General features: G+C 29.2%; 1 protein-coding gene across 8 annotated transcripts in view; it reads right to left on the reverse strand.

Annotated features, from left to right (window-relative positions):
* LOC142323307 (heterogeneous nuclear ribonucleoprotein Q-like) overlaps nucleotides 1–26,482 on the reverse strand; it is a 97,397-nt gene that overhangs the window by 5,856 nt on the left and 65,059 nt on the right. For 5 of the 8 annotated variants that reach the window (XM_075362804.1, XM_075362782.1, XM_075362790.1 and 2 more), the window contains 6 exons: nucleotides 23,987–24,192; nucleotides 21,030–21,179; nucleotides 17,234–17,385; nucleotides 12,451–12,557; nucleotides 10,499–10,653; nucleotides 6,920–7,085 (listed from right to left, as the gene is read on the reverse strand). In XM_075362804.1, the coding sequence (XP_075218919.1) occupies nucleotides 6,920–7,085; nucleotides 10,499–10,653; nucleotides 12,451–12,557; nucleotides 17,234–17,385; nucleotides 21,030–21,179; nucleotides 23,987–24,192 (936 nt within the window). The remainder of the gene's footprint in view (nucleotides 1–6,919; nucleotides 7,086–10,498; nucleotides 10,654–12,450; nucleotides 12,558–17,233; nucleotides 17,386–21,029; nucleotides 21,180–23,986; nucleotides 24,193–26,482) is intronic. The other 3 variants (XM_075362797.1, XM_075362827.1, XM_075362837.1) reach the window with 3 other exon arrangements.

Raw genomic sequence — 26,482 nt, forward strand, 5'->3', positions numbered from 1 at the left:
ACATATAGCAAAAATAGTTGCAGTAAGTGCTGGCACAGTTCTTCAAAAGCTCTACCAGTTGAAGTCTTCCAGCACTGCTACCAGGGGTGGGAATGACTACGCCAGTGTGTAGCTGCCCAAGGAAACTACTTTGAAGGGGATATTGTTGTTTGAAAAAGATAAAAACTTTGGTAAGTAAAAAGTCATCTCATTACTTTTCTCACACACCTTGTATACATAACACATATAAATTTTATGAAAAAATAATTTCAAAGAAATAAATGTCTCCACTAAAAAAATTTTAAGGATAACTAAAAGTTTAGTAGCAAAATACCACAAAATATTTTTGATTACAATAATAATACTGATAACATAATTTTTGTTTCCTAACATGCAATATATGATTTTAATTTGTTTTTTGAAAAAAAAAACCATTTCTGAAAAATGTTAAATTTTAATTAAAGGACTTTTTCAATTTTTAATGTATAGTTAATATTTTTATTTTTTTTTTCTTCGGTAGTTCATTTTTTATTGTTAACATAATTTGTAAGCTATAAATAAAAATACTAGACAACAAATTAAATCATATCATAATCACATATTTAATACTGAATAGTGAGCCTTCATGGAGAAGATTAATTCACATTTGTGCAGGTCTAAACAAGTAGCTGAAAACACAGCTGTATTATTCATATTAAGCACTGGCTTTAGGAATGCCTCAAAATTGTGTAAATGATGTGGATGCCTTTATAGAAAAAACATCACATCTTTGATTAAAAAAAGCAAATCATTTGTACTTTCGAGTAAAATTGGTGATCAGGATAAGGCGTGGGTTCCTCATATAGTATACAATAATTTTTCTGTATATTTAATAGGATGACTGAAAAGTTCATGGAAGGCTTTGCCCATTTGGTGTACCCTATGGTTTAGCGTGAACCAAAAGATTATGTATTTTTGTTTAACAAGTGTGTCTGGAATTTCCAAAAAAAAAAAAAAAAAATCAAAAAACTGTAAAATATCCTTCATTGCAATCTGCAATGATCAGGTGCATGAATCTGCAATCAGGTGGTTTATCTGAGCCACCTGTGAATGTTTGTTTCAAAAGCAGTGATGAATCAGGCAGTACTAAAGAAAACAACAATGATTTCAATTTTGAATTATATTCCAATAAGCAATATCTTTTATCACAAAGTGAATTAAATGACTTGGTTAGGGATTTAATTTTATCAAAAAAATCAAGCTGAACTGTTAGGATCAAGACTGCAAAGTTGAGTTTACTTCAAAAAAATACAAAAATTTTGGGCTCTCGAAGCCAACAAAAAGAACTTTCTCAGTACTTTATTATGAAAATAAATTTGGTTTATTGCACAAATATTGATGAGCTTATATTGCACTTAGGACAAGTCCACAAACCTGAGGACTGGCGCCTTTTCATAGATTCATCCAAGTATAGTTTAAAAATGGTTATACCACATAACAGTAACAAATATCCTTCGATACTAATCGCTTATGGTATTAATTTGAAAGAGACATATGATGTGATGAAAGACATTCTTGAAAAAATAAATTATAAAAAACATAGCTGGAACACATATGTAGCGATTTGAAAATTATAGCTATTTTGTTAGGCATGCAGTTAGGCTACACTAGTACAAGTTTTCTTTGCGAATGAGACAGCCAAGCTAGGGATAAACATTATGTTACCAAAGAGTGGAAGAAACAAGACAACTTAACTCCAAATGGGAAAACATTATTCATGAGCCCATAGTTAAACCCAAAAAAATATTTTTACCCCCTCTCCATATCAAGCTAGAACTAATGATAAATTTTGTAAAAGCAATGAAGCGGATAGCCCCAGATTTTTATACAGGAAGAAATTTCCAAATTTAAGTGAAGGAAAAATTAAAGAAGGAATATTTGTTGGTCCTCAAATAAGAGTTGGTCAAAGATGATGTATTTAACTCAATATTAAATAATGTAGAATGTGCAGCTTGCGCTTTCATTTAAAGACATTTGCAAAACTTTTCTTGGCAAATAGAAATACGATAATTACCACGATATTGTTAATCAACTTCTTACTTTATAGAGAGCTATGGGATGTAATGTCTTTGAAAATATATTTCCTCCTCACATCTGGATTATTTCCCTGACGTCAGAGACATAAATGACAAACACAACACTGTGAACGTTTCCACCAAGACATTTCGGTGATGGAAAGCCGCTATAAAAGGAAAGTGAATACTAACATGCTAGCTGATTACTGTTGGATGTTAATTCAGGATGTGCCTGAGGCTATTTATAACAGAAAAGCATCAGTGAAACCATTCTAACACAGGTATGGCCATGCAAAATATATTTTACAGATTTTAACTATATTATCCCTTTTTTGAAGCATAATTTATTTAAAACTAAGGGTGACAGAAAAATTGTATTTACAGATCAGTAATGTAGATAAAAAAGCAATTCAAGAAATGGTATCAAACTTGGAGAAACATTAAAAAAATATGTTTTGCCTATCAGTGTAATTTAGCAATTCACTACAAATTATACCGTTTCGAGAACCAAGTGCACCTACATTAACTGGAGTCTCTGAAAATACATAAAACTGGTATATACTTATGCGACCTTTAATTAATTTTACAACCAATCTACCAACCAATCAATAATTTTCTGCTATGTTAAAATAAAACGTTGTAAATCTAATTATTTAAGAATTTTGCAAGCTGGGTGGCATTTTACAACAATAGTGCTTTGTAACATCTTACAAGTTATTGTTATTTACAAGGACAGACAATTTTCTGTTCTCTAAAGTTTTGGCTAGCACATAACATTTATGAACCATTAACTACAATTTATTATTTGGCAATATATAAGACTCGTAATTTTTAAGATAAACAATTTTCTACAATGGACATTTCAATAGCTGAGATTTTGTAAAAATTCATCAGAATTTAGCAGGTTCTAGTCAATTTTAAATCAATAATTATGTTTGATAGTAATTCCAGTTAAAACAATCTATAAAAACATTAATGAAGATAATAATCCCTTTATATTTATTTAAAAGACAACATTTGTGATCAAACCAAAGTGGCCCTTCCCGTGCGAAATTTAAGTGCCACTATTAATAATACAATGCTTTTTTTTAATGGTAAAAGATGTTTTCCTCATTAAATATGAGAATGCATTTTGGAAAATGTCAGTTTTAATGATGCTTAAAAAGAATTAATGAAATGCTTAGAATTAAGTGTGCTTAAAGAAACATCTGGAAAAATACTCAGTGTAAATAATTCAAAGAACTACCACTATACATGACTGTACTAATACTGAACTGTAAAGAGGTTAAATGCAAAATCTCAATTTAAAAAAGGATCCTCGAAAAATGTTCAAGTAAAAAATTATTTAAATCACCAGAATTTAATAATACAAGGTGTCCTTTGTTTATAATATTGCACTAAGAATATTTTGTTTACATATTTTTATATGCTACTCAATAAAATTCTTCTTTGTTAAAATGTTTCACAAGATTATTATCTTATTAAGAATCTTCTTAGATTAAAGATTATTCCCAAACGTAAAGTTCTTAAGATCATTTTCCTCTGTACCACATTAAAAAGTTAAAAGCAATGCAACTTCTTAGAAAGCATCTTCTAGTACCCACAAAAAGCAACTGATATTTTTAACAGCATAGTAGAATTTAATAAAGAATGCTCTTTTTAACAATTCTACCCATCATGGTGGTTTTGAACATTAACTTCATACAACTGGTGACAAATTTTAACTGCTTTCATGTTTCTTACATTTTCAACAGATAAGCTTCCTCACAGTCTTCCTGAAACATCTTAGTGTATTTTATAAGCCAATATAGCTTACTAACCATAAGAAAAGCAAATGAACATGCATGAAATTAGTTTCTTCTGAAATAACTTAATTCATTTAATGAGGAAAATGTGCCCTCTGTCAGAGCCTGTATTTTTAAAATCATTTCAATCACTCAATTAATTCACCAGCAATGTGTGATTAAGTTAACAGTTTTTTAACCATTTCCCATCACAATGATCTGCAGTTGATTAGCGCTCCGCGAAAATATGTTGGTATCTGATTGCCTTCCTTCATAGTCTTATGCTACCCTCTTGTGAAAAAATTTCAAAAAATTACAGTATATTAAAGAGATTTAACAGATTTTTTTATTTTATTTTTTTAGATTAACAATTGGATTTTTTTATGCCTGTAACAACAACAAAATTGAAACAGTACAAAAATTACGATAATTTAATTGCAGATTTTTTTGCGCATTTGTACCACGTTTTTTATTAGCGAATTTTTTTTTTTTTTTTTGCGTTGTGTTTATGAAACGGTTTGCTGATTTTAAAAATAATACTTTCAAGCAAATTGGTTGAAAATTGGGCAAAATATGATGAAAAACCAGTGTCATAAATCACAGATTAGTAACATATGTTAGTATAACTGAACGTAGATTCAGAAAACTACATTTTATAAAAATTCCCACTCAAAAGACTATTCAGATTGACAAAAAACCATTTTTACTGTATACTGTTATTCATTATGAATCATAATGAACACATGTAACATGTGTTACATGTTTACCGATATTATTTGTCAGAAGAGATATTTTTATAGACCTCAAGTAAAAGTATTTATGACCACAAATTCCTTCTTTTTGTTAGTGTGCCGTATATCACAATTTATTATAAGTTTCAATACATCGATATGTTGCTAGTAAGATAAGCTATTTTTGTCAACAATAAATAAATCCGTAACCCTCATAGCAATTATAATATACAAGTCACACACACAAGCACATTTTTGAGAAAAAATGGTCATATTCTTTCTAGTCTAAATAAAACATTTTACATCGTATAAACATCGTTCAAATTGTGTAATAAATCCTTTGTGAATACAAAACAAAATAACAGACTTAGATGCCATATAAAATGATTTTATAACAGCGCTTTAAAACTGACGCCGTACATAGCCAGTTCAATGGCTACATGATCTGAAAAGGTTAAGCATTAAATGTCATTTTAATAAAAAAGGAATAACTAAATATAATTAGAATTAAGTTTCACACAAATACTTGAAACATACATTTACTCAAAGCACTCAATGTCCTCAGTCACGATAAGTAATAAATTCCTTTTATTGAAATTAAAAGTGATGACATTTAACAATTAATTGAAGGTAGAAAACTAGCAAACAAAACCTCTTATTTTTAAGATTTCATACTTGAATCCAGGTCAGACAAATAATTGTCCATATTTACTCCCCCCCCCCCCCAGGGGTTCATACATCAAATTAAAAAAAATCTTCTATGCATTTAGGAAACCTTACATATGAAATCAGATATCACATGTAAAGAAATATTTATCGAAAATATTTTATATTTGTAACTGTTAAAGATTTTATACCATGTGATATTTTTTCTCAAGTAATAACAGTCAGAATATGAAATTAACCAATCATATGCAATGAACAGCTGTTGAGTAAGCTAGGAAAACAGGAATATAAGATTTTTTAAATTATAATAAAACAAAAATTCTAACAAGCACAATTTTAAAAACTTCAAAAATCAAAATATTAATAACACAGATAAAAGCTGTTAATTTTAAAATTTGTAAATATTTTCATTTTGGGTACGTTTGTCTGTCTTAAAAAGTTTCTAATAAGGTCTGGACATGAAGGAAACCAAATTTTGCTTACCCTTCCTATGAGTACCAACTGATTATCCAACATATTACTAAATATAAAAAAATTTCTTAATTTCTAGAATCGACATTAAATTTTCTCTTCAGAGAACAGAATGTGCTGTATTCAATAACAGGTTGTAGGTTAGTAAAATAAAATAAGATTCATATTAAATATTCAAGTATATTTCCTTAAGCCCTTGGGAAATTTTAGTTTCTTAATCTAATTATTAGTAGATAATTATACTAATAAATACTAATCTAAATTATTAGTAGGTAATTGTTTTAAGTAATCTTAAAGATTATAAGAGAAAAATTATATTAGAATCTAGCAACATATTATGTGTCATAAAAGAATGTTTATGTGACTGATATATATGTTGTTAAGGTCATTTTAAACTAAAATCTACATACATTAACAATAAAAATTCATCCTTTAGAATGCAATTGGTCAGGAGCTTTATTTGCTTCCAACACTTGTCAGTTAGCTCCAAATTCTGTGCAGAGATTTTTTAAGTACAATTCAAAAACCATGTCAATTGTTAATGCTGTAACTGCGAGGCATAATCCAGTGATTTTTTTCTAAATGCAAGAAATATTCACTCCGTAGAAATTCATTGAACAGATAACTGAGTAAGTGAATTAGGCAAATGTAGAAATTACAGATCATTCATACTAGAAAGGACAAAGATGGTTTCATGAAATCTGATGCCCAATTTTTTTCAGACAGAAAAATATTCTTTTTATTATCTGCCACTGAACAGAAATTATCAAATACAAAAGGATGATAAGAGGCATTACACAGAAACTAAATATGGTCAGCTCATTAATGGGATATTATTTCCGCTTCACAATAACATTTTTCTTTATATTGCTGACAAGGCAAAGCATTCCAAAAGTTTTAACGGGAGGCATCCTCCAAAAATTCTGCCACTGGCACTAATCTTTTTCTGGAATTAAAACATATTTTAATGTAAACACATGGAGTCTAACATCAAGCAGCTGATCCAAGGAAGAAGCAGCAGAGTTTAAGAAGAGAATGGTCAAGCTTGCCTCGCCTCAAGATACAACCTGGATGTTAATGGTGATTATAAGTTTTAACAGCAATTCTTACTTCAAAAAATAATTATGTAAGTGTGTTTTTAAATTTCTCATTACTTATGATACTTAAAACAATAATGATAATCTAAGGAGTACAGAGTAAGGGGAATAGGATAGGAAAAGGTTTGGATACAGACCATTCTCACCTGGTAAACTTCCCTTGGCGCGGGGTCCCCCACGGGCGGGAACTCGTGCCCCCCCACGGCCCCCGGATGCTGCGGCTCCCCGTCCCCCCCTGGGGCCCCCACGGGCTGGGGGCCCACCGACTCGGCCACGCCCCGGCACCCCACGCCCACGCCCAGCCTAGATAGAATAGAAATGAACAAAAAATTAATAAAACATGTAAATTCTTAAAAAAGATACATACAATTATAACTAATAAACATTTCTTTGTCAAAATAATGATGAAGAATAGAAAAATTTTTGATTGACCAAAACAGCTAACTCATAACGTACACAACACCAGCTGTAAAAAATGTTTGTAAAAAAAACTACAACAAAGAACTAATGTGACAAATTCAACACACTAAAAGTAACAAGAATGATAATATGCAATTATCCTTTATTTTTATAAGGATATAGATCCTTAACCACATTCACAAGTTATTAAATTAATGCTTCTTATGATAAAAAGTCTAAAATATGTTTTAACTGATTAACAATTTACAAAAGATACAGAATTTAATAAAATGAATTCTGAAATGACAACATATCCAGTCATAATTTTATCATTTAAAAAAAAAATTATATACATATGTTTCCTTAACATTTGTATGCAAGTAATGGCACAAAGAAATGACTGATCCACTGAATCAACTAATTGCACTAACGTTTTTAATAGCACAACTTTTTTTTATTCATTATGTTATAACTTAATAAAATATTAAGTTGTATATTTCCTATATTTCTTGGACAATACACTTTTTTATAACTAAATAAACATTTCTATTCTTCATCCACTCAACCATAATACCAAACTAATAATACCAATGGTTTGAATTTCTTATTATATATTATATATATATATATAAATAAAGTTTTTTTAATGATAATATTTATCTATATAATATTAATAGTTAAAATATTTTCTATTAAATTTAATAAAATTTTAAAACCAGCTATAAATTTACCAAACAGGATAAAACTAGAGATTGCTTGAACATAAAAAAATAATCATTACATGACGTGTCTTGCTGCTCACTATCACGTTTTAATTATGAAAAATAATTTTTAGCTCTACCAAGCTATTTCTTTTCAGTTTCATTCATGAATCTATTCTAAACTAATTAGATATTGAATCACATGATTTACAGACAGTTATAAAGGATATGAACAACTTAACTAATAAACCAGCAAAAGTATTTTTTTCTTTATTTACTTCTATATCGCTAAGTTTTTCACAACCTAACTATAAAGTCAGATAATACAAAAATGAACTTCTGTAGTGTTCATAAAAATTAGTTAACATTAAACATTAACATTAAAAATTAAAGTTTTAATTTATTGACACCATTAAATTAAGGGAAATCTGAATTAAATAAAATTCAAACATCCCAGAATTACATGAAATTTTCATATAACAAAAGTAAAAAAAAAACTTATATTAAATTTTAGTAAACTTGGCCTATGTTTATTTATAGAATGGCAAAGCATATTATTAAAATATACTACAAAATCTTAAAAAATGTTATTGGATAATAAAATACACACTTTGAATAAATACCAATGATTTCTTGGACTTATTCTTGCAAATATTTCTTACAAAAATTAGTATAAGAAAAATGTGATCACTAGTGCTATTTAACTAATTATTAAGCAAGATAAAAAATGGTCAAGTACAAGCACTAAACAATATACAACAGTTGAATGTGTAGTTGTAGTAGTAGTAAGCTGCATTCTAAGTAGTTAATTCAATCCATAAAAAGTTGACTAACTGCAAAAAGACATTTGCAAAAAATATTTTTTCTTTCATTAACCAATAGTAAATATCACACATAAATAAGTAGCTAAAAAATTTCAAGATACTAATATTGCTAAGTTGCTCACAATTTAAACATCTCCTAAAATAGTGCCTTTAACCGAGTGGGATAAACTATTTCTATATTGTAACAAAACAATATTTCTCCCACTTGCTTTATTTAACTGGACTGATGCTTCTCCAATTTGTTTCATTCAGAACCAATCCTAGTAATTTGATTCATGTAGGAAAATGTTGAACAACAGCACACTTCCTTTTGTTACAAAGTATTATCAAGCATGGATGTCTTTCATTGCTTAGCAGCTGAATCCTTGTAAAAACATTTATACCATTATAACTACATATTTTAACATTTTGAAAATGCTCTGCAAAACGTCCTGAATTTTTTGCATGGACATTTAATTATTGAAACAAAGTAGGAATTTAAAGGCACACATTTGAGAAATCTTAGCTCAGAACATCATCCACATGAATCACAGTAAATTAGATATAAGTTACTCTGCATTTCAACTGGCTTAAATGATTGAAGCCTATTAAAACATAACATGTGTTGAGCATTATATAATTAATATTTAATAAGACACTGTTTCTTACATAATATAAATCAGAAGTAACATACAAATAAATAATTATCATTAGAACTAACAGCAGATAGCAGGGTTATCCAAAAAAAAAAACAAACAAAAAACAAAAAAATAGCAACTGCAAAATAAGCATGGGAAGGAGTTGTGGGTGAGGATCCCAAAGCATCTACAGATTTGCCAGCAAAAGCACTTAAAAAAGCAAGCTTACTACTAGCGTAATTTAAGCAAAAAGCACAGACTTTAGCCATAAGCGACAGTATTTGGCCATGTCCAATTGTTTATTAGCACAGATTAAATGTTGTTAAATGCAAATCCAAGTCACATCTTGGCAAGAAATAACAATCCAAGCATTTCACACATTACCTAAAAAGTTCATTAGTATATAAATAAAGTAAATTTAATAAAATCTAAGGAAAAAAGAAGAATTTATGTTAAATAGCTGTCAGCCAATAACGCATGATTTTAATACTGTTAGTATGAATTGTAGTTGATGACTTATTTGCCGTTATCCAACTCCCGCTCATGTTTTGAAATATTGGATAACCCTGCAACCAGACAGAGCAGCACATAACAGCATATAGCAGGCATCATATCTGAGCCGAGACAGGCATCACACGAAGCATCAGGCAATACAACAGTGCTTGGTTATTTATAAATAAAAAAATATTAAAAAACAACCCTACAAACATCTTTTTATTTGTCAAGTTTTCCAAAATTTTACAACTTTAATTAATGCCAAATTAGCTTTTCCCGGCTGTGGTGTTCTTAAAAATTAAAAGAAAAAGAAACTATTGCAACTAATAAAAAGCCTGGGTAACAGACTCAGATATGATACGCAGTTTGAAAGTGGCACGGCATTCTGTATTGATAATTAAGATGCAGTTAATGTTTTAAACATGTTACACAGACACAGAACGGGTCATAAATTAGCGAGACAGATTGGTGGATGGCATAAGTAAAAGCAATTAGTCTATACATATTATCTACCAAGTAAATTATTTGTCTAGCATTAAGAAAAGCTTTCAGTTAAATGAATATAATTAGAATACACCTGAGGTTTATAAGATACAAAATTAAAATAACGATAAAATAATTATGAACACTGTGCCACAATCAAACGTGCAAACATTACAAAATAATGGGACACGACCCACCGGCTGAGGTTGCCTGCCTCTTCCTCGGGCAGGAGGTGGAGGAGGAGGAGGCGCGTAATCAAAATAGTAATCCTCGTAACGGTAATAGTCATCATAATATGGGTCACTGTAGCCGCCTCGATAATCCCCATACCCGTAATAGTCGTAATCATAATCTATAAAAACACACAACACATCAAAGCCACCACTATCATTAAAACTTTAAAAATTTTATTTCATTTAAAACAACATTAATATTTAAAATAGAACAAAATAATGACATGCCGGGAAAAGAGTAACTAAATTTAGACCAAAAGAATCTACAAAAATTTTTTAAAAATGCAGATTAAAAATAATCACGGCTATATAATAAAAAAAGGAACAAGAAATAAAAGAAAAAATGAAGAAAACTACCCCACAAGAAATATTTTATACGATCTACTAGTACTACAGTAGTTACAACTCCTTAAAGTATATCTGTACAACCATACAGTTATGCGCACACACACACACACATACATACATAGATATACACACACACATTATCTCATGCTTAACTACTGCACCATAAACACTTACTTACCTTCTCCACTTCTTAGCTGCTTTTTAACTCAAAAATTTACTAACTTTACAAAGAAAGTTACAATTCAAAATAATGTAGAATAGAGCTAACTATAAGAACTAATAATCCCAGATGAAAATATTATTGGTCCAGATTTTTAAATTTACTATACTGTTACAAAAATTATTTACATGCCATGAAGAGTGCCTTTACTGAAGTATTTTTTTAAAAATGTTACTGCTGCTTAAAAGGCAACGTGCACTAAAAATACATCCAACAGCATTTATTATAAACTTTGTATGAAATACAATAACAAATTTCTACATATTACCTACCTATACTTTAATAAACCCCTTCATTCACTATCGAAAAACTGGCACCAACAAACCAACCATTGCTGATTTTAATAAGAAAATTGTATGCTTCACAACCCAAAACAAAATCTTCTGTTAAGAAAAAATGTCAAAACTACTAGTATGATAATACACAAAAATAAACAATGCAATCAGGAAAAAAGCCACTATTCCCGACACCATTCAGGTAATCATCATAAGGAAGAACAATGAACATAAATTTATTTATATATATGTGCATGTATATACACAGATATAAGGATTTGAATACATATATTTAAACTTTCAACTTAATTTTGATGGTTGTTAAATATTTTTGTTCAATAAATATCAACATTTATTGATAATTATGGTAGATTCCTTTTCTTGAAATGCAAATGCTTTCATTCTACAATATCATATTCTGATAAATAATCAATAATTACAGAAAAGACATATGCACAAACATTATCTTGCAGGATGTACACTATCCAGCAGGTATAGATAACCAACCTACCATGCAATAATTTTTTGTTAAAATTTAAAAATGTGAACAGTAATACAAATAGGTGTTGTACTACTGCGCATAAACCTTCTTCCTCACTTTTTCATAGTACTGCATAGTAATTACTTATTACTGGAAAAGATAGAATATTATTACAATTGTCTAATAGTACATATTACACATCTACCAAGAAAAACAGTAATAAATAATCTGGAATAAAACTTTAGTTAATCAAAATAAGATTTTTAACAAGATACACAAAATAGTTTTATTATATTAGTTTTCATTTATATCTCATTGAACAAAAGGTTAATAAAAAAATATAATAAAAATTAGAAACACATTAAAATTATCTGATTCTCAGCAGAAACCACTATTTTTTATTAAACCATTTGCAAAAAAAAACCCAAAACCTTTTAGTTGTCTTTCCAAATGAACTGGTCGACAAAAAAGCTCCAGTTATTCAATCATTTTATTTATGTTTTAATAAAAATGTTAAGTTATTAGACATGTTATTTTTTTTACAGAAAAGCAAAGCTCAAAAATACAAAACCATGCAAAAAATACCACTGACCATAATCTCCACGACCCATAGCTCTCATGGAGTTTCCAGCACCTCTTTGACTGGTTGTGCCACCTCTTGGTGGTCCACCCATCATACTAGGATGTTGAGGTGAAAACCTGCAAATAATTTTTTTCATGTTCTGAATGTATACTTAAAAAAAAAAAAAAAAATCAGCACATAAAATAACTGACGTACAAAAATACAGTATCAATAAAGATAATAAAAAATTTTTTTTTACATTTTTTCATATATCATTAATTAATTATGAATAAAAAATGTATTATTCATGCACGCGCAAGCACACCCACATATTTACGCAAAATATTCTCATTCATTGCTTACTACAGACTTTCCAAAACACACACACCCACTACTTGTTAATAACAAGCCCAAATTGGTTACATAACTTTATAAAATATAATATGTATATATAACTTTTGATGTAAATATAACTTTTTACATCTTTCTTTATAGAAATAATTAATTTGATTTCATATTAACAATACTGTTTTATAAACAGTAACAAGAAATTTACTTCCTCTGTACAAAAATCACAGATACAAAGTTAGTTTAAGTCTTGATTCAATCATTTTTCTTATTCTTAATAATTGTTTGTCACCAGTTTCTGTATAATATTTCTCTTTTAAAATCATTACTCAACACTTACCAGTTTTGTTAAACTGTCTTTTCTATTCTTTAAAAATGAAAAATCTTGTATTTCATGGTTTATTTACAAATTTTCTGACTTTCTTTTTTATTAAGTTTCTTTTGATGTTAACTTTAGTGTATTTAAATGTAATGTTGAATAAAATTTAACGGTTTTTGTGAAGTGACAATATTGTGGTATTATGCTTCCATATCCAGGAACTTTCTTTTTGTTCAAGACAACAGATAAATAAATTAACATAAAATCAAATATCTTCTTTTTTTCCAATTAATAAAATGTTCAATCACATCTAATGTAAGCCCTATTATGTTCAGATATATCATAGAGACCTTCATATCAAAATGTTCATCAAATTCTTACTTCTAAGTCGGAAGGCTACAACAAAATAGAATTTAAATGCTTCACTGATGCCAGACTTTTTCTGCAAAATAAAAAATGCATTTTTACCTTTCTAAATGTGCTCCACATCAAATGTTTTCAAGGCACATTTGTAGTCTCCTGATGTGAGCTTTAACTTCTCCAGAGTTAAGTAAATTGTAGCAGTACTTCATTCATTATATCTTAATATGGTTTGTAAAACCCAAAATTAAGAAACCCTTTACATAATTACACTTTCTGGCAAAATAGTCCAGATTATAGTAATTAAGTTCTCTTTTAAATTCTGTTTTTGTTTGTTTTGTTTATACATTTTTCTAATAATTATTCTATGCAAGATTAATAATGGAATTAAACTCTGAAAAGTCTGTTATAATAGTTGTTGATTTAATCATATTTTCTGGAAGCATTAAAGTATAATATAAATTTACAAATCATATCTTCTGTATCAGGACAACATTGGTGTTTGGATATTCGTCATAGTGAAGACACGTGAAAATATTGTCAACAGTGCTGTTTGCTTAGATGGAATGTTACCAAACTTTCTGTTCAATTTGCTGTAATAATTTCTAATTTTGTAAGCATAATATCTTGTCAATTTTTCTTGCCAGGATAGTCTGAAACTTTTTTTTTGCTGGGCTTTGAAACCCTCAGTTATACAGCCATTCCTTTACTAAATATTTATAACATCTTATCTTATTTATTTCTATACAGAGTCCATTGACAGTGAAATTTCAAATATGATTTTTAACAAATGTTTGTACCAGATTAAGAGTGCCGTTAGCTGTGTCACCTAAAACATACACACACTTCCAGCCTTCTAGCATAATTATAAGAATAACTGTAAATATTTCTTATCACACAAACATGAATAATTTTAAAATGTTCGCTGCTGTTCTGGTCCCTGGTGTTAAGAAAGGTTATTCTATCAAGTGCGATGTTAAAATTGCCTGCCTTGATGGTAATCCATTTTCCATCCCCAGAGAGCAGAACATAGCAGTAGTGCGGCTCAAGTTGAACTTTTCTCCTACGTTTAGTTTACTTATTATTATTTTTTAAATAGTTTTGGAATATTTTCATGTAGTTCAGGTCATCAGCATCTGGAGTAGCACTGCCGATGTATTTGTTTTCCTGAACACTGGAGTCAGGAACCGCACTAATTATGGGCATAATCAGAATCCATTTGTAAATAAATTCACTTATTACTTTTTAATACTTTAATTTTAAAAAACTTTCCTTTACTTTTAATAAATAGTATTAAAATAGTTTAAATGCAAAATAATACTTAACAGTTCAAAGGAAGTAAATAAGATAAAAGTAAAAATATTTCTAGTATATTTAGTTTATAATAAATAATCCTATTGTTTGTTAATTTAATTTTGTTCTATTATTCTTTCAATAATTTATTAATTACATTCTAAAAAATACTGTATTAATAATTCAAGAATTAAAAAACAAATTAAGTACAAAAAGTCATTAAATCAAGTAATATAAGAATTAACGCTAGGCAGTAAAATTCATTAACACTTAATAATATTCTAAAAAAACTTAATTTTTTTTAATTTTACAATTTAAATAGAGATGTGATACAAATTTAAACACTCCAGACATTAACCTGGACTGCCATCATACTCTTGGCAGAAAGATGTCACCTTATGCACTTTTCTGTCTCCTACTTTGCTACTTATTGATTCCACACATTCTGGCAGCAACGGAAGCATGTTTTTCTTTTTTTTCACCCCAAACCTTCAGGTTTTACTAATGTATGATGAAGTTCCTTGCCTACTTATTTTTCTATATCTATTGTTTGTGATTAACTTACCAAAATATTCGCTAACACACTCCTAAATTCTGTCATTTTTTTTTTGTTACTTGTTATTTTATAAGTGATCCAGGCATTAACAACTGCGACTCTCCAAAAATTAATTCAAATGTGACCTTGGGGGTACAATTTTATACTCTTAATGCAAAATGGAATGGTAGGACGATATTTGGTGACTGACTACTCCTGTTTTTTTTTGCTTTGTTGAATAACACAATTTGGTTTCTTCACCGGTTCAGTTTTTTGTTTGTCTTTAATGTGTCAACTAATTTTTTGTCATGGGAATACACTGTGTCAACATCAATACAAGCAGTTTGTCTTGCCATTTTATGACTAGATTTTTTAGTTTCTAAATCAAAGATTTCCCCACATTTTAATTGTCTCATTTCTTTGGGGACCCCTTTTCTATTACTTCGCAAGGTAACACAATAAGCCATTTTCATTTTTAATAATTTCTCTGCCAAAGATATACCAGAGTAAAAATTTTCAGCATACAAGGTTGCTGACCATTAGGCTTAACCAGATACTGATTATCATTCAAAACAAATAATCTTCCTTAAACAACCGAATTGCTTAGCGTTATATAAAACTATAATAGTTATATAAAACTATTATATTTTTTTCTAATTTCAATCTCAAAAGCTATTTTGATCAACTAACAACCACATTTATTCTGTTTTGTTAACACTCATGGTATATAAAAGCTTAAGAAAAATAAAGATGTGAATACAAATATATGAAAATATATGTGAATATAAACATAGTTGTGGGATGACCAACCATATTCTTTTTTTTTTTAAAGCATGTGCAAGTTCTGTCATAAAGTTGACACGATCCTTCAACAATCAACCAATATATATATATATAAAATTAAAAAAAACACGGGGTAGTGATACTAGTAAGATGCAATATACCCACAAAAAAAAATTGCATATATTATTTCTTTCCTTCTGAGAAACCTAACATGAGATTAACAGATAAAAATATGTATGAAAAGAAATTAATCAAAAATGTACATTACAAAACTGTAACTAACAAAACATATCAAATAGCAGAATGGCCAAAAATTGAAATCTCTAAAAATCAGAAAACTGTAAAAAAGAAAATATTGCATGCAAATGTGGATTTTTTTTAATTATCAAAATAATCTAATGTTTCACATTAAACTAATATTGTCACACAACAGTTTTTAAAGTAAGCATTTACATTCTTCTTTTTATTAAAAAAAGTAAATGCTACATTTGGGTTGTTTGGTTCAAAAAGTGTACTCTTAAAAGAAGTTAACTGTGAAACTTTTTCTTTACCAATATTATTTGAATTAGGTTTAATGAATTGTACTATTTATAAAATATTAAATCAAAAACTAGTTTAATTTTAATTACTTAATGTTTATAGATGGCCCAAACTTAAGAATAACAAAAGGCATAAAAAATGTACTTCCCAATGAAATGAACAACATACTATGATGTTCACTACAGTCTGCAGTATAATAAAAGACAATATATGTAATAAATGAAGCCTACAGCGTTTTATAATTAAATGCCAAAAAAATGTTTACATTTACAGAAGAAAAATAAACCAGGAAAAGTTTTTATGCAAGTTTTGTGGATGGAATTTCAACCATTATAAATTTTCACACAATCTGTAAAATATTTCATTGTTTTAAAATAGACTTTTATCCTTAAGTCAAATTTTTATAACAATCGAATTTTTAATTTCATTCAATTCATATATACTTGAAACGGGTGCACATATCTCAATTATATTGAAATAATTTTTGCCAAAAGTAAACTCTTTTAATCTTTTAGAGAACTAAGAGCTATATAAAGGTCAGAGTGAAAATATCATATTCTCAGTATTTTCATAAAAAAAACTACATCAAACTACTTCAACTGATCTACAAAATTAAAAAGTAACTAGATGCATACCCTCCTCCAGCTCTGACTTGCATCATTTGCATCATCCGTCGTTCTCTAGCACGCAATATTTCTTCTTTCTTCTTTTTATCTGAAGGTGGTTTAGCAAGTGAAACTTCTATATTTGAGCCACCCATATCCTTACCATTGAGGGCTTCCATAGCCTAAATTAAAAAAAAAATAAATTTATACTACCCAGCTTCTTAAAAATCACGATAAAAATAATTCCTGTAAAATTTATAATCAGGAGAAAAAGCAAGGTAAAACGCAGAATGACATAATTTATAAGAAAAATGTCAATGTTATCTTATTTTTATGATTGTTAACTTTTTTCTACTCAACAAACTGCAAACAGTGTTAAAATTTAACCATGAAACCACCTATAACTTCACCATTCCAGTTTAGCTTGAATGTGAAAAATAAACTCCAAGCGTACAATAGATGTTAAACAATCTGCTGAGTTGGCATTTTTCAATATCTAACGTTAATATGAAATAATATTAACTATCCACCAAATAATATAAATTGAAAAGAAAAAATTCAGAAAATTAAGATACAATGTCATCTCAATTTTGGATTTTTTAAACTAACTTGTTTACTCTCCTTTTTCATATATTTTCCTTCTTATTTTAAACAATTCATCACTATGGTCAATTCATATATTTTTAATATGCAAGGCATTTTCAGATAAAATTATCTTTTTTCCATTTAATAAATCACACAAAAAAAACACACACCTGTATTGCCTTGTTTAATGTGTTTTTAATAAAACCACATAAAATTTTCATTAAGACTTTACTGTAGTTTTATCCCTAATGAATTTTTTAAAAGGTGTATAAGCTCCACTTTGAGATAATCCATGTCTATAACTCTAAGTGGAGCTTATACACTTGTGTTGCAACAAATTTAATTATGCAACTGACTAAAATTTCTTAAATAAAGATACAGAAGCTAATAGGTACAATGTACAAAGAAAATAAAGTAATAATAAATTACAATTTTATCTTTCTCTTTCAGCAAAATTTGTCTATTTGGATCTCCATTATTATTAAATAAGTAAATTTTATTCCATTTTTATAATTTTTTTTTTAAGCTGTTTAGATATATTTTTGATACATCATACACATGCATATTACTTAAGAGCGTTCACTATTTCTGGGATAATTACTATAATTGCAACACTAAGCCAAGTAAGTGTTAATACTTTAACACGTTCAATACCACGTGGGAACAAATGTAGCCAGAAAGTTCATCTCAACTGACCAGCACTAGTAACTGACTTCACCAGTAGACAAGGCATCATCCATCATTTGCTTGACCATCTCCACATACCACAATTGAAAATAGTTGAAATCGAACCAATTTATCATAAATAATAAGTAAATAATGTCTGAATTGATGACTATTTTTTTTTTTTTTTTTTTTTTTTTTTAGAGAATTTTTTCAAGTGATATATGTGCCACTCAGTATACAGCAATTAACTGGCTCATGCATGTGCCACACATATTGGCTCAGTTGCACTAATTTTGTGGAAATTATAAAATAAGTTTTACTAGAAATTATTTATTATTCATTGTCAGAAATCGTAAACAAATACAAAACTAATTAATAAAAAAAATTACACAACTCAGTATTAGTAAAAATAACCTCTTTCACTTATTGGTGCCATTATCAATTAGGCATACAAGCCTAATTCCTGACACCATGCCAATTAGGCATACAAAAGCCAAAGTGTTTACCCTTTCCATCTTTACAAATATTACAAACATAAAAAGTAGTCTGCCTCTTTCTGTTTGTTGATCGGCAAGCATGGCACCTTAATCTCTTATCCAACTTCTTGGGAAGGTGTTGGTCTGAAGGTTGTTATAGCAGGAGGGGTAGGCAGCAACTGCAGAAAATGTTCTATAAATGCAAAATTTTCTACTTATTTTTATATTTATAAATGTTCTGTATATAATGTTCTATAACTGTAGAAAATGTTCTCTGAATCTCACATGTAATCTTTTCATCTGTCTTTGAACAAATGTTCATACTTCAGCATGAGAAACATCCAATGATGAAAGAGAAACATCCATGAGGTGAAAAAACACCTACAAAAAAATCTTTCACCTAGGTGAAAGATTTCCTAGGCATTGAATAATAAGAAATCATTTATTTGCTCACTCCTGTCAACACCACTCCTGTTCTTATTGTATGCAACCATCATATTAGATAACATTTCCCTTTTTGTTAACCATAACCTGCATTTAGGGCCTGCGGGCTGATGATATAGTTAAAACATTTCTTTTATTTCTTCATTTCAGCATTGTTATGTTTCCTTTTTGTCAACTAATGTACTCACCTTTTTTTATTTTTTTTTGTTTATCTGCGTCGATTGTCAGCCTGGTTTTGTTGCCGTGTTCCACATAAGTGTTTTCTTACTGAACAAGTGTTCAGTAAGATTAACAATACAGTAGAAATTATCTAAATATAATGTATGTCCTTTTGCAATATAGTTCTCCATGAGTTTCATGACTACTTCAAAAGTATGGCATCTTTCTGAATTTATGAGTGCCTTTCCCTATGTAGACTAATATGAAAAGATAAACCCATCCGGAGTACAATATTTGTATAGTTAGATTCCATATCTGTTACTTTTGTTTTTAATGTAATGTCTGAAAGACAGTCTTCCTAGCCAAATTATCATGGCTTCATCAAGCAATAGATTTTTTCAGGGCTAAAAGCCTTTGTAAAGTTCTCCAATAGATGATTCAGAATACTGTCCACTTTGTGCAGTCTATATTAAATCACATCATTATTTGCATAAAAAAAAAAAACAAAGATATTTCAGAATAGTATGAAAACTATTTCTGGGCATTGAAAAAAATATGATCATATAGGGACGACTGAGACCAGTAATGCTGAATGGAAGGAAAATGCAAATTACCCACATGCATACATAAACCTAAAAACTTTTTCATTCAATTCTTCTAAATTAGAAAGATACCATGTTTTCATAATGCCATGTCGTGATACAGGCATTCCTAGAATGACCTCAGCACATTACTTATCCATACAACAATTTTACTCATAAGGTTGTCATCAAATAAATTAGCAAATATTATTTCAACTGGGTTTGTAGATTGAATGTGAATTTTTTCTTGGCCAGTAAAATTATGAATGGAAGGTTATTAGTTGTATTGGTTCATACGTTTTGTCTATTTTGTCCATCTTGATGAATACCTTTGTACAACAAACTGGACATTTGAGATTATTAACAATGGGATCATTTTCTTCACATAAAAAACTCATCATTGGGATCACTTGTCAAAAAGACTATTTGGGTCTAATCCCGTGGCAAAATCTACTCTGTGTTCATGATCCATTATTATTAATGCTTAGGTTCTATAATAAGCATAAATGTAACTCTCTCAGTGTACATGTGCATATTGAATAGTAATAATCAGTACACATTACTGGAATTAAAGCAGAGATTTCATGATGAATAACAGTTTTTACATGAATATATAATATATAAATAAGTATTTAATAGTTCTGAAATTATTTTTTAAATATTTTTATTATACTTAGTGATTTTTTTATTTTATTGAAATTCATTTTGGTAATATAATAATTGGCTTTTTTTTCTTCGGTAAAAAAAAAGAAATCTTTTTCAATAACCAAAACTAACGTTTTATTTTAGTAAAATACTGTTTTTATATTAGTAATAGTTTCTATCCAATCTATTTGAAATCATCCATTACCCTCTTTAGTTAAATAATTATGGAATTACTACGTAAAAAAAAAACCACATATCAGTAATACTTACTGCAACAGCATTATCTCTATCTTCGAAGTGTATAAAAGCATAATCTTTAATTTTTTTCACCCTGTCAACTTTTCCGTAGGCTTCAAAAACATCCTTCAATTTTTCTTCGGTAATTTCATGCGTCAAATTTCTCACATACAACACTTTAACCTAAAAAATAAGAAAAAGAACTATACATTTCTGCTCTTTAAAAATGTTTACCTTTCTCCAAATACAAAACTCTACACTATTTCTCAGTCTGCAACTACACTAAACACAGATTCAGACTGCATTCCTTTAAGTTTCCATCACAATGTACAGGGGGTGTTGTATTACTAAGTTGTCCTGGACTTTCACAAACTGTTCTACTTGTGAAAATAATGGAAAAAGTTCATGTAAACATACATTCTAAAATGCTTTCTTTGTAAGTTACAGTTAGTGAAAAATTTCATTCGGATTTCAGCTACCCCAGTGAAATGAGGTCATACTGAAATTTCTAGGCCATTAGAGATTTCTTATGATTTTTGAGGTCCCAGAACCACTCCGAAGTAGTTAAGAAATCTGAGGTGAAAACCAATAAATGTTAAAAATCCTGTTTATGTTTGACGTTCAATAACTTTGTTAAATGGGTAATAAAAAACATAAAACTTTTAAACAAAACTGGTAGAGAATTTAATACTTGAACAAAATGATGTAAGAAGTTGAATATAACAAAGAAAAACTAGAAAATTTTGAATTTTATTTAGAAATAATGTACTAGTTTAAAATAAATGTTCAAAAATTATCCCACCATTTCTTGGCATGCTACTTTACTGCTTTTGTTGCTCTTTTAACTTGCTAAGCAACGTTCATAATGCACACCATTAATTCCTCACAAGAGATCTATTATTGTTTTGTATACAATATTTTTCATCAATCACCAAAGGCAAAAACCTAAAGGTGTTTAGAACTGGCCACCTTGGTGGCCAGGAACTTCCATGAACGATCTATTTCTCAGGGAAATGATGATTTAAGTGAGTAGAGACAGCACAAGAGAAGTGGAGAAGCACATCGTTGTATTGAAAGTATATTTTGCACCTCGGCGCTAGAGGAACATCTTTGTGCACCTGCAGCAATTCTTCTGAAAGTAGACCTCATTCTTCATTCTCAGTAGATGTCATTCTTCTGACATTCTTCTTGTGCAAGTAGACCTCAGCATATAAGTGGCCAGGTAATATGAAAGGTCTAAACAGCTGATTGTGAAGAAGGTAGCAACAACATTGTTTCATAATTGGTGTCGAAAATTACTCCAAGCATAGTGGACCGTCCCCTGGATGTAGATGTTGAACTGGCCATTTATAATAAAGATAAAACTTGTTTTCTGTAACTGTTCTCCAAACCATTGAATGCAGAACTTCAATCTGCTTACAAAGACATCATATATTCACCTGGACTCCCCTAAACTTATTAATAATTTCATAAGTAACAGTGTCATGTTGTACAGATCATTCATAGCTAGTAGGAATATTAGGTAGTGAACCTGTTTCCCAATGATTGTTTTGGGATCTAATCGTCACTGTTTTGAGATCTAATCGCTAATAATTTTGGGATCTGCAATCCTGCTATTAGGCAAACTTATTTCATATACACATACCCGAAGTGAATATCATATCAGAGGAATGTGTACACCTCTGTTGTACATAAGTATGGCATTACTTCCAATTCCAAACCGATCATGTTCTAACTTCATTAATGACAGCACAGTTCACAGTATCTGATATACTTAATGTACCTTACAGAATGATTTAAATACTAATATACAATATTGCACATTGTTGATCAGCTATTATTTTACTGCCAACTTTGTAATAATTTTTTAAGTAATTCATTGCATTTCTGTCATTAATAAGAAAAAATTGTCAAATATCCATTCTTTAACTTTTTAATAGTAAATCTTACAAATTTTTCACATCATCAAAAAGGTTTTTGTTTACATTATGTACTTTTCTGATAAATGCAGTAATCTACTGTTTCTAAATAAAATTTGAATTTTTCTTGTCTTTCTTTGTTTTATTCAACTTATCTTACCCCATTTTGTTCAGAATTAAATTTTCTAAAAGTTTTATGTTTTTATTACCCATTTAACAAAGTTATTATATGAGTTTTTTAACCACAACTTATTGGTTTTCACTCCAGATTTCCCAAAAACTGCTGTAGTTACTGTACTGGAAACCTATTTTATTTGATTTTTCAGGTCAAAACCCATAAGAAATTACCAATTCTGCCCTTTTATTAAGCTCCTAAAATTTTCTATAAGACTTTACTTCAATGGGGTAACTGAAATCCCAAGCGAAATTTTTCACTAGCTGTAATTCGCAAATGAACCATTTTATAACATGTTTATATGAACTTTTTCCATTATTTTCACAAGCAGAATATGTTATGAAAGTCTTGGGAGAACTTCATGACACATCCTTTATAGTGAAATAATATTTTATCCATAATATGACTATTGCAGAGCCCTCAGGCCAATTAAAATTAAAATAATAACCTAGTAGTTTCTATCTTTATAGCTTTCTTAAAGCATACAAAACAAACTGTAAATTACACCGCAATATCTGCCACAAAAATTACATTCTTGGAGCAGCTGAACTTCTTTATTGCTAAGTAATAAGACAATCCTTGTCTTAACTAAAACTTGGTACAAATGCTTAATAATAAGACAATGAATTTATGTTATAAATAAAATTAAAATTAATGAGATTGAAATTACTATGCCATACTCAAATTATAATTTATGCAAGAACATAAATAAGCATGAAAATCAGTAAGGAAATTAACTTTGGTATTTAAATTTTTTATTAAAGAATAACCAAAAAATTCCCATTTTATCATTTTCTGTAAAACTATCATAAATCATAATCACCAAACAATTTCCACTTACAAATTTTCACTAAACAATAACAAAAAAATTTAGTGACTTATTAAGAAAAACTCACCTTTGACATAGTTTCTGAATCAGGCTCTTCTTGAGGATCAGCCCAATCAACAATAATATCACAGCCCCATACCTTGGTCCGACCCATGCCCAGCCTTCTCTTGGCAAGTGAAGCTGCTTTGTGCGATTCATATTCAAGAAAACAAAAACCCCTATTTTTCTTTTTATCATCTGGAGAACTGTAGATTATAACTTCTGTCAGGCCAGCTACAAGGCAAAGAACAAAATTTATTAAAATTAAATGATAAGATCATGTTTCCCTTAGTATCTATATAACAAATTATATTAATTCTACCACCATAATTAAGAATATATTATATGCAATGCAACCCCCTCTCCACAAACTTTATTCTCCATACTAAATTAACACGTACTCAGCAGTTTTTTTCCTTATAATTGATTATGAAGGCAGTAACTTTTAAAACTTTTAATCTCATGAATGACCAAAATAAAACTACAGTGTAAACTTTTCAATAAAAAAATTTATTTAGCAATTATTATAATTAAAACAAAAATGACCTTGATATGAACCTTAAAATGTTAACATTCTACGTTCCAAAAATTAGTTTTTAACATACCTCTATTAAAAAAGCAACTATAAAATGTTTCTGACAGAATCTTAGGGAAGGGGGATATAGAACTATGATCACTCAAATTACGCAACAGATCATTTCTTTGTTCATAAGAATTCAATTGCCTAATTAAATGCTTTAAGTAATGATGTAAACTAAGAGCCCATTTGAACACCAGCCGTAATGAAGAAATTTTCATTCTGCCTATATGAAATTGAATTTATTTTTGAATAAATATCACACACTAAATTTAGCAAGCATTTTATTCTTATGTTCATTCAATTACTCATTTATGCTTCTAATTTCTGATTAATGCGTTAACTTTTAAAAATTCCGGTTTTAGTTTATTTTTGTTCGAATTAGTTCTCCATTATACTTTTATGTGGTAATTATAAATATTTGTACTTTAAAACATCATAGCTTTGCTTATCCAAGCATCATTAAAAAAAAATCTAATTGCAAAGAGTAAAAGATTAGGAAGAGTAAAAAAGCTTTATAGGGCCTCCTTCAGGTAAGTACAGAATTCTTTGAGAATGTGAACCACTTGTAAAAAATATGATGTTATTTCAAACCAAAATACATGCAATAGGTGTTTATTAAAGTGAATTTTATCAAATTAAATCACCAGTGAATTTATAATTACTATTACTAAAAACACCCAGAAGTGATTTGCTAAAGAAAACGCCCAGACTTAAGAGAAAAAAGAAACGCGTGCGCACTCCCCCCCCACACTCATACATGTACACAAAGAGCATGGGGGAGGGAGAGTTAACAGTATGGAAACCCCTCAACAACTTTAAAACTGTTCCAGACAGAATACTGTAATTTTCAGGATAAATCAGTCAACTACTCTACCTTTTGATGAGAAATAGAATTTCAACTCCTCCTTCCTGTTAAAGGAACCTGTTAGGGACCTCTTAGGGGATGGCTATTTGAGTTACAACCCCCTTATGTTAAACACCATATGTGTGATACATCAGTTTAAAGGTCTTTTAAGACAAGAAAAATGATATTTAAAAAATGTTTGTAAGATGTCTGTATCGGAAATGACAGCAGAATAAAGTTTGGTATAAAGCTTATTTAAAATTCTGTTTGACAGTGTGCCAGATGGTTCAAAATTGATATCTTGGAGGTGGCCCCATAGAAAGTAATCCAATGGTGACAGTCGGATGGTCATGCTGCCCACTTTATTTGATCCCTTTAGCCAATCCATCTTCCAAGAAAAAATTTATTAAATTTCACATATCTGAAGACCAAAATGAGGCGGAGCACCATTTTGAATAAATTTTAATTAAATTAAATTTTTATTTCATTCAGTTTAATTTCTTTTTATTTAATTTTATTATTAGAACTTACTAAAATTAGTAATTTTCAAAATCAAAATGTTATCTTGCTGCCATTTTGGGTACAGATATAGTAACAACCTTTTATTTATAGTTTTTCTTTTCTTGAAGAGACCTTTAAAATAATGTATCACACATATGGTATTACCATTAAAAATGTTCCCTAGTTACAACCCCTTGAGCCATCCCCTAAGAGGGAGCTGAAATTCTATTTTCTGATAATGAGGTAAAGTAGTTGACAGATACCTTATCCTACAAGTTAATTTAAGTATTTTATCGGGAACGGTTTTAAAGTTGAGTAGTTTCCTTACTTTTAACACATACCCACACACGCACGCGCGCGCGCGTGCACGAGGTCTGTAAATAAAGTAATGAGACTAATTTTTTTAGCAGCCAAAGTAGCAACACTATAAATATATGGTTATATGAACAGCTGATTTATATTAGGTATTAATATTTTTAGTCTATTGTTGTCAAACTTTTCGTGAAATGAGTTTTTGTTGCGCAATAAAAAATGAGTGATAGTAATTATGAGCAACGTTGTGTAATTAAGTTTTTACAAGTGGGTTCACCTAGTTGCAC

Source organism: Lycorma delicatula, chromosome 1 (assembly GCF_047948215.1).
Source record: "Lycorma delicatula isolate Av1 chromosome 1, ASM4794821v1, whole genome shotgun sequence".
Taxonomy (NCBI): domain Eukaryota; kingdom Metazoa; phylum Arthropoda; class Insecta; order Hemiptera; family Fulgoridae; genus Lycorma; species Lycorma delicatula.